Source organism: Garra rufa, chromosome 10 (genome assembly GCF_049309525.1).
Source record: "Garra rufa chromosome 10, GarRuf1.0, whole genome shotgun sequence".
Classification (NCBI taxonomy): Eukaryota; Metazoa; Chordata; class Actinopteri; order Cypriniformes; family Cyprinidae; genus Garra; species Garra rufa.
In genome coordinates, this window is record NC_133370.1 from 50,244,679 (window position 1) to 50,256,058 (window position 11,380).

The 11,380-nt window shown below is 36.6% G+C and overlaps 1 protein-coding gene across 1 annotated transcript in view; it reads right to left on the bottom strand.

The window, feature by feature from the left end:
- The window catches only part of LOC141343952 (FGGY carbohydrate kinase domain-containing protein-like), a 16,655-nt gene extending 5,504 nt beyond the window's left edge, over nt 1–11,151 (bottom strand). The window contains exons 1-13 of the mRNA XM_073848652.1: nt 11,017–11,151; nt 9,105–9,297; nt 8,880–8,991; nt 8,658–8,809; nt 7,090–7,178; nt 5,199–5,314; nt 5,004–5,132; nt 3,576–3,679; nt 3,382–3,489; nt 2,170–2,231; nt 1,941–2,091; nt 1,619–1,693; nt 1–51 (exon numbers count right to left, since the gene is read on the bottom strand). The exon at nt 1–51 is cut by the window's left edge and continues 70 nt beyond it. Of these exons, the coding sequence (XP_073704753.1) occupies nt 1–51; nt 1,619–1,693; nt 1,941–2,091; nt 2,170–2,231; nt 3,382–3,489; nt 3,576–3,679; nt 5,004–5,132; nt 5,199–5,314; nt 7,090–7,178; nt 8,658–8,809; nt 8,880–8,991; nt 9,105–9,284 (1,329 nt within the window). The 5' untranslated portion in view covers nt 9,285–9,297; nt 11,017–11,151. The remainder of the gene's footprint in view (nt 52–1,618; nt 1,694–1,940; nt 2,092–2,169; nt 2,232–3,381; nt 3,490–3,575; nt 3,680–5,003; nt 5,133–5,198; nt 5,315–7,089; nt 7,179–8,657; nt 8,810–8,879; nt 8,992–9,104; nt 9,298–11,016) is intronic.
- Nucleotides 11,152–11,380: the final 229 nt, after the last annotated feature.

The following is an 11,380-nucleotide window of genomic DNA, read 5'->3' on the forward strand; positions in this document are numbered from 1 at the left end:
GATGTCATGTCCTGCCGCTCTCATGGCGTCTATGATGTGTCTGGTGCCCAGCTTCACACAACAGAGACACATTCACATTAACACTGACAGACGAGATGGTTTTCTTAAAGGAGCATCTATGTCAGAAACATCAGTGTGTGTAAGTGTGCACTCAGATATTTGTGTGAGAGCTGGTTTGGGTTTTAGACCATCATAGTGAGGACAAAGAGAGTAAAGTAAGGACATTCTGGCCAGTGTTCACTTCCTTAGACCCCTTTAAAAGCCTGTTTGAGGGTCAAGACCTGGTTTTAGGGATCAGGTTGTAGTTGGGTAAAGGTTAGGTTTAGGGGAAGGGTTTGGGTGAGGCACTTAGTTCTAATGGGTAGGGTTAGGGTAAGGAGCTAGAGAGTGGATAGAGACAGGAAATGCCATTTATCACTAAAGTTTCTCATGTGTTGACAATATTTTTCCTTTTAACTTCAGTGTATAAATTCTATATCGATACGTCAAATGTTGCAAAACTTAGTTTGGAAACACTTTTTGTTGAGAAATGGGGTTTTAAAGCAAATACATGTGGTGTCACATGACTGAGTCACATGGTCATGTTAAAGCAGTTTCTCTGTAACACTAAATTTCATTTATACATTTTATTAAATTGTATCTAGAATTATTTTATATATGGTAAGAAAAAAACAAGTTACCTCTCAAACATTAAACTGAGAAGTAGGCTAAGTGACAACTTGAATAGCATAGGCCAGGCTATTTTAAGGTAAATCCAGAAAGTTATTCTAACGCAAATATTTTAAGTGCAGCAATATTTTTTTGCAGTGCACTGCTCAGTTTAAAAAGCCTGCAGTACAATCTGTGCCGTTCAGCGTGACCACCATATTATGCCAAGCACATTTTGTTTTAGCGCTGCAGGTGCGTGATGTGACCATGTGAATCCTCACCTTCTGTTATTTGTGCTTTTTGCATGTATAAAATGAATCCCTGGAAAACAAATGTAGGTGTTTTTAATGACTCACAGCCACATAATTTAACATAATATTGTCAGTTAATATTGGCTTAACAGTCATCGGTTCGGAAAAATAAATTAACTAAAATGAACATTCCCAATACAATCTAATAAAAGTTAATCAGGAAAATAATAACAACAACTGCACCTGTTTATGAATATTGCCTGAGGCTCAAGTGTCTAAAGTCTATAACTAGGGACAAAAAAACTTTATGTAGGCCTATACAATTAAATCAAAATTAAATTAAAAACAGCCTATATAATAAAGTTTTGTTTCAAATGAATGAAGAACAGGCTACTAACCCACCGTATGTAATTTGTGCAATAGGTGAAATTATGAATGGAAACAGCTCAAGGGCAACTTTTTTTTTGTGATGCACCAAAACTTATGTGACAATAATTTTTTTAGGGATGAGGTCATCATGCACACCATTTTATCAGTAAAAAGACAGTTGGATGGAAGCAGGCTGAAGACAGCAAACTTTGCAAAAAAAAATAAAAATAAAAATAAATAAAATTATGCATTCTCTCTTTGTCGATAACAAAACATTGCAAAAAACTGGATGTAAACTTGCTACTGAATGTGTTCACTAAGACAGCTGTTCAGGGTTGTGTGTGTCTTACAGCGATGGCCTGAAGAGTTGCGAGATACAGCAGAGCCAGATCATCCAGTGTCTGTGATAAACTGAGACCCACAACCTGCACAAACACACCAGCAACACATCAAACTACTAGATACCACTTCAGAAATCAGTCTTAAAACATGAAACAATATTTAATATTTACTCAAAACCTTAAAATAGAAAAAATTTATATTTGACAAAGAAATGCTAGTTCTTTCTAGAGCTATTAAAACTCAATCTCATAACTGTTGTCCTAACGCAACCACAGCTTTAATATGTGTGTAATTGTGATGAAAATAATGTCAGATGAATCTGCTGCTCACCGCGCCGCGTGACGTCTGGTCGGCCAAAGGAGAGCGGTTCCCGTGAAAATCAGGCCAGATGTGCAGGCGATCCGTCAGCTGCTCCAGCTGTGCTGCGTCTGCTCTCATGCTCTCCAGATGAGCGTTCAGGTACGAGTAAACGTGTTTCCCGCTGTACAGAACAAACCAGTGAAATGAGACTGAGACTGAGATCAGAGAGGTTTGATGAGGATGATTGACAGACACACACCTGTGCTGCACCTGCTCCTCCAGCTGTCTGTACGCCGCGTGTCCTTTGACCACATGCTCCACCTGAAAACACAACACCTGTCACATCACTGCACACATACAGATGAGCACAGAAGCTTACATCCCCCTTACACAATCTGCTAAATGTTAATCATTTAACCAAAATAAGAGGGATCATACAAAATGCAAGTTATTGTTTATTTAGAACTGACCTGAATAAGAGACTTCACATAAAAGACATTCACATATAGGCCACAAGAGAAAATAAGTTTAATTTATAAAAATGACCCTGTTCAAAAGTTTACATCCCTTTGATTCTCAATACTGTGTTGTTCTCTGAATGATCCACAGCTGTGTTTTTTGTTTAGTGATAGTTGTTCATGAGTCTCTTGTTTGTCCTGAACAGTTAAACTGTCTGCTGTTCTTCAGAAAAATCCTTCTTTGGTTTTCCAGCATTTTTGTGTATTTGAACTCTTTCCAGCAATGACTGTATGATTTTGAGATCCATCTTTTCACACTGAGGACAACTGAGGGACTCATATCAACTATTACAGAAGGTTCAAACACTCACTGATGCTCCAGAAGGAAAAAACATGCATTAAGAGCCAGGGGTGAAAACTTTTGGAATTTGAAGATCAGGGTAAATTTGACTTATCTTGTCTTCTGGGAAACATGTGTGTATCTTCTATAACCTCTAAAGGGCAGTACTAAATAAAGAAAATATGATAAAGAAATAAGAATGTTGAAAAATGTACACATCTCCATTTTGTTCAAAAGTTTTCACCCCCGGCTCTTAATGCATGTTTTTTCCTTCTGGAGCATCAGTGAGTGTTTGAACCTTCTGTAATAGTTGATATGAGTCCCTCAGTTGTCCTCAGTGTGAAAAGATGGATCTCAAAATCATACAGTCATTGCTGGAAAGGGTTCAAATACACAAAAATGCTGGAAAACCAAAGAATTTGTAGGAGCTGAAGGATTTTTCTGAAGAACAGCAGACAGTTGAACTGTTCAGGACAAACAAGAGACTCATGAAGAAGGGGGTCATTTTTATAACTTCAGGCATTTTGTATGATCCTCTTGTTTTGGTGAAATAAATAACATTTTGCCGTCTCTGAAAGGGGATGTAAACTTTTGTCCTCAACTGTATTCTAACAGTTTGATGTTTTGTTAAATAATAATGAACGCTCATGATTGTGAAGCGCTCTGCTCTCACCAGGCGTCCCGTGGCGCTCTGTCCTCCTTCGTTGAGCCACAGTCCCGGCAGCATGGCAGACAGATACGGGCCCCAGACCCCGGGGACAAACAGCGGCTGAGTGCTGACCTGAGAGACCAACACAAACACACACTGAGATTCAACAATCACACGATCTGACACACAAACATCAGTCACATCAGAATGAAGCTCACAGCCATGTGACATGAAGACGTGCCGCATATGAGGGCCATACGGGACGACACCGGACCATCCTCACAGGACAGATGATGCCCCGTCACGTCTGCTCCCATCACCCCTACAGCAGAGCAACCACAGAACACATCCAATACATATCACCATCACCAGCTGATTCATGACAGGAAGAAGGACAAACATTTCTGTACTACTAATGTTCTGCTAGATTATGTTGAAGTATGAAAATGCAAACCAAAATATAAATTATCTTATCAAATTTGTTTAAATATGCAAATAAAGCAATATAATTCATTATTTCATCTAGTTAAATCAGTTGCATACATTTTCAGCACATCAATCCAAAAATAAGATAAACTCAGGTTCATAATTCTGGTTTGGTTTTGTCGTCATTTTAGAGTTCAAAGTTTTTCCAAAGTGGATTTTGGATTTCTCTTTTTTATCACTCCATAAATCAGAAAATACTGTCAACAGACAGAAAACAAACACATTTTCAACATGTTTTTGAGTAAAATGTTGTATAAATCAGTGTGAGTGAAATATGTGACCCTGGAGCACAAAACCAGATTTTTTTCTCTAGATTTTTCTTCTCAATTTTATTTTTTCTTTAGATTCATTTTTAGAATATTTATATGGTCCAGCTATTATTTAAATGGCTTTGTATTATTATTGCCTTTTTTATCTTCGCTTTTGTAAAGAACTTTGGTCAGCACTGGCTGTTTGTAAATATGCTATATAAATAAACTTTTTGTAGTATTGTATTTTATTAAGTAGCACAGGTATATTTGTAGCAATAGGCAACAATACATTGAATGGGTCAGAATGATCGATTTTTCTTTTATGCCAAAAATCATTAGGAAATTAAGATCATGTTCCGTGAAGATACTTTGCAAATTTTCTAGTGTAAATATATTTCTGAGTAATAATATGCATTGCTAAGAACTTCATTTGGACAACTTTGAAGATGGTTTTCTCAATATTTTGATTTTTTCACATCCTCAGATTCCAGATTTTCAAATAGTTGTATCTCAGCCAAATATTGTCCAATCCTAACAAACCATACATCAATGGAAAGCTTATTTATCCAGCTTTTGGCTAAATATATAAATCTTAGTTTTTTAAAAAAATGGACTCTTATGACTGGTTTTGTGGTCCATGATCACATATGAACAAACCTTCAGAATATAGAGAGGAATAAAATTGTAAAGTTTGGTGAGTAAGATCAAAAACTCTAAGAATATGGATTGGAATTGAAATCTACAGATGCAAATGGATAAAGTGCAATAAAATGCAGTCTTCCATTTGTATTTTAGATGTTTTCTGTCCACTAGATGTGATATGAAACATGTTTTGCCCTAAATCTATCAGTTTAGTTGTTGATATATCGTCACATATGTGTTTGGTTTGGTAAGTGTGTGGTTCTGTACCTACTCCTCCTGCGTGAGCGTCTATGAGTGAAGCGCCCACAGCGGTGCCCTGAATCAGACCCAGATCCGCAGCCGCTTCTGCGCTAAGACCTCGTCCTACAGGAGTCCCGGGACAACACATCTGCTGCCCTTCAACACAACACTTCATCAGCAGCAGAACCAACCCAACAAACGCTGAGCAGGACCCTGTCTTACCTATTTTGGAGTAACTGTTCTCCATCAGGTCCTCCAGACCGATGGCGCTCCAGAAGGTGTCGTCCCACCCGTCAGATGGGGAATACGTCCACTTACACACCAGAGTACATAAAGACCTGCATCCAGAGACACAGCTGCTGTTCAGATGCTCAACATCCAATATCAACACTTAATGGCATACTTAAAAACCATTTTCACTCGACTTTTAGCTATTTATGAAAAAGTGAAAATGTGAGTTTGTTTGTTCATCAGATTTGCATAAATATGTCATTCCATCACTGTCTCACCAATGGATCCTCTGCAGTGAATGGGTGCCGTCAGAATGAGAGCTGATAAAAACATCACAATAATCCATCAAGATGTTTTTAACTAACATACAAGTCTATATTCCATAATAACGCTTCCTCCGGTGAAAAGTGGTCTGGTCTGAATCAGGAGAGAAATCTGCACAGATCAAGCAGCGTTTACAAGCCAAAACAGCTCTAAACAAACATGTGTCTGGATTTTGATGTGAGAGACAACAGGAGATGGACTTTTTCACTGGAGGAAGCGTTATTATGGATTATGGACTTTTATTTTAGTTAAAAATGTCTTAATGCTGGATTTGTTTCAGCTTCTTTTGTCTTCTCCAGATGTTAACTGATGGACTGGACTGGTGTGGATGTTTTTATCAGCTGTTTGGACTCTCATTCTGACAGCACCCATTCACTGCAGAGGATCCATTGGTGAGACAGTGATGGAATGATGCATTTCTCTAATTCTGATGAAGAAACAAACTCATCCTAATCTTGGATGGCCGAGGATGAGCACATTTTGGGTCTGGGTTTGAGTTTGATAAAGACTGTATTGTTACAATAGTTTTGTGATCCTTCTGCTTCATGACCCACAAGCAGGAGAGCATTAAGATGCTGGTGTTGAAGATGCTTTAATACGCTCTAAACTATCATATAATTATAACTCGCAATTCTGAGAAAAAAAGTCGCAATATTATTATTTTTTTTTTTATTCAGTGGCGGAAATGGGCTTCCATAGTAAAGATCATGTTCCATGAAGATATTTAGTAAATTTCCTACCGTAAATATATCAAAATTTTATTTTTGATTAGTATTATGCATTGCTAAGAACTTTATTTAGACAACTTTAAAGGCGATTTTCTCAATATTTAGATTTTTTTGCATCCTCAGATTCCAGATTTTCAAATAGTTGTATCTCAGCCAAATATTGTCCTATATTTGACCCATAAAAAACATTGTGGAAATGTGCCATGAATATTTTAACAAAATAACTTTACTGTGTTTTATGTCTAGCATGAAACATTCTTCTTGACTAAAGATGACTCTTCTGATTTAAAAGAACATCAGAGCAATTACATTTATATTAATATATAATGATATTTCTAATATATAATGTAATTGGACCACAAAACCACTCATAAGGGTCAATTTTCTTCTGATTTTGGAATTGAGATTTATCCATCATCTGAATAATTAAGAAAGCTGAATAATTAAGATTTCCATTGATGTATGGTTTGTTATGAAAATATTTGGCTAAGATGCAACTATATGAAAATCTGTAATGGGTGCAAAAAATGAAAACATTAAGAAAGTGTTCTTAGCAATGCATATTACCAATCAAAAATTACAATGTATTTTTGTCTATCGCTACAAATATACTCTTGCTACTTTAGATTGTGTGGCCCAGGATCACATACTTCTGCAACTTTGTAAATAATTGTATTTCATCATTTGTAAGTCACTTTGGATAAAAGCATAAATATTGAGACATGTATTGAACATCACCTGTTTAACTAGATATTAGTCCCTAATGCTGGTTCAGACAGATGATTCCCTACAGCGATCTGAACATCATCATGAATCAATGTAAGGCTCACCTGCACAAAGAACCCGTCGCTTTCCAGGACAGAAAGTCAGGAAGGTCAAAGAAATGAGCCGCTTCTTTCCAGCAGGTTTCCCGCAGATTCTACTGACAGAATGAAAAGGAAAGATTTGAAACTAGGGCTGTGCAATTAATCGAGATGTGGTTTTGATTTTGATTTCTTCCTTAAACGATCATGAAAATAATCGAGATGAAACGATTATTGCGCCCCATTTCTATCCTCCATAAAAGTCTAATTTCACATGCAAATCAGCAAAATCATGTTACGTGACTTTCATAAAATGGGATGCGCTTGATTTATTAATGTTTCTTTGATGTTGTGTTTTTAATATCATGTAAGAGAACTTGTGCTGTTCTGTGTTTGTGCTCAGAGACGGAGCAGAACATGGACATGTAAAGTTATCTTTTAGCTCAAGGTGCACCTAAACGCTCAAATACACACCAAAATATTTCACAATGAGGCGTTTGATGATTATTCCTGTCAACTCTTGTCAGTTCTGTCTTAAATGATCGTAAACAGTTGAGAATGAGAATCTGTGTGTAACAGTAGATTGGATCCGTGTGGCTCTTAAAGCGACAACAGATAATATTCCTTCTGTCGTCTCTGTGCTTATATGAATAAAACGTAAAAATACAAAGAGAAAAATCACTCTCTGCTCTTGAATGAAGGACTTTTGTAGTTTTAATAAGAAACAAAGCATGTTTAATTCTTACGGTGAAGACACTGTTTTATTGTTCATCCAAATAATTACATTACATTTCCGTAGTATTGTAGACTACTTTAGACTTGCATAAAAGTATTCAGTATTTATACACTACTGTTCAACAGTTTGGGGTCAGTACATTTTTATTGTTTCTTTTTTTTTTTAAAGAAATTAATACTTTTATTCACCAAGGATGTATTAAGTTAATAATTCAAAGTTCATTAAAAGTTAATAATTAATAATTTACATTGTTATAAAATATTCATATTTTGAATAAACACTGCACTTTTTAAACTTGTTATTCATGAAAGAATACTGAAAAAAAAAAAAAATCCCAGGTTCCAAAAAATATTTGTCAGCTCAACTGTTGATATTCTCCAACATTGATCATTCTAATAATAAATCAGAATATTAGAATGATTTCTGAAGGATCATGTGACACTGAAGACTGGAGTAACAGCTGATGAAAATTCAGCTTTTCATCGCAGGAATAAATTCTATTTTAAAGTATGTTCAAATAAAAAACATTATTTTATATTGTAAAAACATTTAGCAATATTACTGTTTTTTTCAGTATTTTTAATCAAATAAATGCAGTCTTGATGAGCAGAAGAGACTTCTTTAAAGACTATTACAAGTCTTACTGACCGCAAACGTTTGAAGGGTAGTGTAGATATTTTTTAAAAACCACTCTTTTTTTATTTGTAAATTAATCACTAATATAAAGTGTTGGTCCCAGTCAAAATCAAGTTAAATAATAGTGATTACAATATTGACCACAATAATCGTGATTATGATTTTTGCCAAAATGGAGCAGCCGTACCCAACAGCAGATGATAAGAGTGTTTGTGGTGCTCACCTCTTTGAGCCACAGTAGTTTGGGCGGCTGCATTTCGGGGGACATCACGCCGCCGACTCCCTGAAGAACTCTGTGTTTGGTGGCTGTGATTCGAGAGGCTTGTTCAGCGGCTCGGTGGTCCATCCACATCACCACGTTCCTCTCCTTGACACCTGCGAGCACACGCTCCATCAGACCCGTCTCACGCTCACCTGCTGGACTGCTCAAACATGACAAACGCACCTGTGTGATTGACAGCCACGGGCAGGAAGTGCCGGTCCAGAGCCACCAATGAGCAGGTGGCATCAAAGCCGATCCCTCGAACACACTCCACATCCACATCCTGAGTCACTCGCTGTAACAGCACGAACAGAAACACTAGATTACGCATGATTCTGATCTGTGCAAAGATGTTTCTGCTCAAGTGTCCACACATGATGGTGATGAAGACTGTGATCATCTGCTCACCTTCACTGTCCTGCAGCATTTGCTCCAGATATCCTCTGAGGATTGTTCGTAATGATCCACACACGGCTCCCATATATCAATGGACTCCTCTGCCGTGTGTTTGATGCGACCGTCCCTCGTGACCAGAGCCGCTCGCACACTAGCCGTCCCCACGTCCACACCAATGTAGTAACTGCTCATGGCACCCAGAGACCTGCAATAAACACACACACCTCATTCAGGCGTTTTAGTCTTTCTACGGTACAAACTGTATTTTCTAACCCTAAACCTAAAACACAACACTGCAGGATTCTCAAACACTTGTTTTCTCAGGGGGAGCAAAAAGATGTCCTCATAAGTTCAAAATATGGTATAGTATTACTAAACTTGAGGATATTTGGTCCTCATAATGACTGAATACTAGTACACAGTCTCTAGCTGTGTTTCCATTACCCTCTAAATTGCACAAATTGAAACTGAAAATTGAAAATACGCCTAATAGAAATGTCTCAATTGCGCAAAAACTCCCATATATCAGAAAAAAGTTTTCACGCTCACATGAGATGGTTTTTCAGGCAATTCAAAAAAGTAATATTTCTCAAAATGGCAATGGAAAAATGTGTATTGCATTTACAGGTTACAATCGAATAAATATAGGCAAAACCCCAATAAAAATCCATTGCCATGACTTATCATGAGAGGAAAAAAATACGTTTCAGTCGCATAACATCGGTCATTTCACAATACTTTTTAATCAACATTTATAAAATAGCGCCAAAGTTTTGAGCAAATCTGTAATGGAAACAGCTAATGTCTCTCTCTCTCTCTCTCTCTCTCACACACACACACACACACACACACACACACACACACACACACACACACAGGGTTGGGGGTAATGCATTGCAAGTAACATGAGTTACGTAATCAGATTACTTTTTAAAGTAATTAGTAAAGAAACGCATTGCTTTTTAATTTACTAAATACTTGTGTTATTTTTTCCCCCCATTTTTTGACTGAAAGCTCTCCTATGCCCGTGTGGAGATCATTTGGGTGTAAGATGTTACTTGAAGTAATTTATCTCACTCACAAAAAACAGATTCAGTATTTCTCAAAATATATTAAAACACTGAAATTCAACTCAGAATAGGATGCAAATTTGCAATAATTAAATATGTTAAATAATACAAATATCCTTTATGTATTTAATCCCATTTTTTAACCGATGTTGTTGCTGCTGACCTTCAATGATCCAGTTCATCCAAACTAATAAGCACAAATGAGTCAAGATGAACTAAAATTTGTTCTTCTTTTTTTTATTGCTGAAAAGTGTTGAACTTTCTTCTGCTTTCTACCTTACAGACATGAATTTACTTTTTCTTTAGTCTGAGGGTTTTTCATTTGCTGAAAATATACTTTTTATATTAAAAACAAAGAAGCAAGCCCAGCCAAGATTTTAAAAGTAAGGCAAAACTAACGTAACGCCTTACTTTCCATAAAAAGTAAATAAGTAATTAGTTACTGTTTTACAGAGTAAAGCAATATTGTAACAGATTGTTTTCCATAAAAATAACTAAGTAGCATAATTAGTTACATTTTACAGAGTAAAGCAATATTGTAACACATTACTTTAAAAGTATCTTTCCTCAACATTGTTCACACACAGCATGAATAATCCTGCAGATACAGCACTGCAAACATCACTGCAATGTAACAACTGCACCTCATTAAAAACTCGGAATTTGTAAAAAAAAAAAATAATAATAATTTTAATTATTTAATTCATTATCAATTATGCATGCAAATATGTATTTATACTTGTACTTATATACAATAGATATACATTATACTATACAAATATCTAACAGTAACATCCAGCTGGTTTCTCTGTTGTGAATGACTGCAGAACAGTATTCTGGCATTGAAGCTGTACCTGATGAAGCGTGTCGAGTGTCAGTGTGTTGCTCCGCTGTTTAGTGTCAGTCTGGAGGAATAAGAGCGGCTCTCATTGGCGTCAGCAGGACTTTAGTCAGAGTTTCAGAGAGTAAACAGAGAAAAACAGCTCACATGTTCTTCAGATGTTCGGTTACGGCGCCCGAGCGAGACCAAAAAGAGCGAGCGCGAAACACACGCGTTTAGGGATGAAGAATGAATGATCAGGACAAGAGTGTCAAACACAAACTATGAATTCAACCGAGAAACGCTTTTTGAGAGTAGATAAAAGAGTTCGTTTAAATGTGTTTGTCGGATTTTGAACTTCTGAATGAACACATATTTACACTGATCACACTTCACCT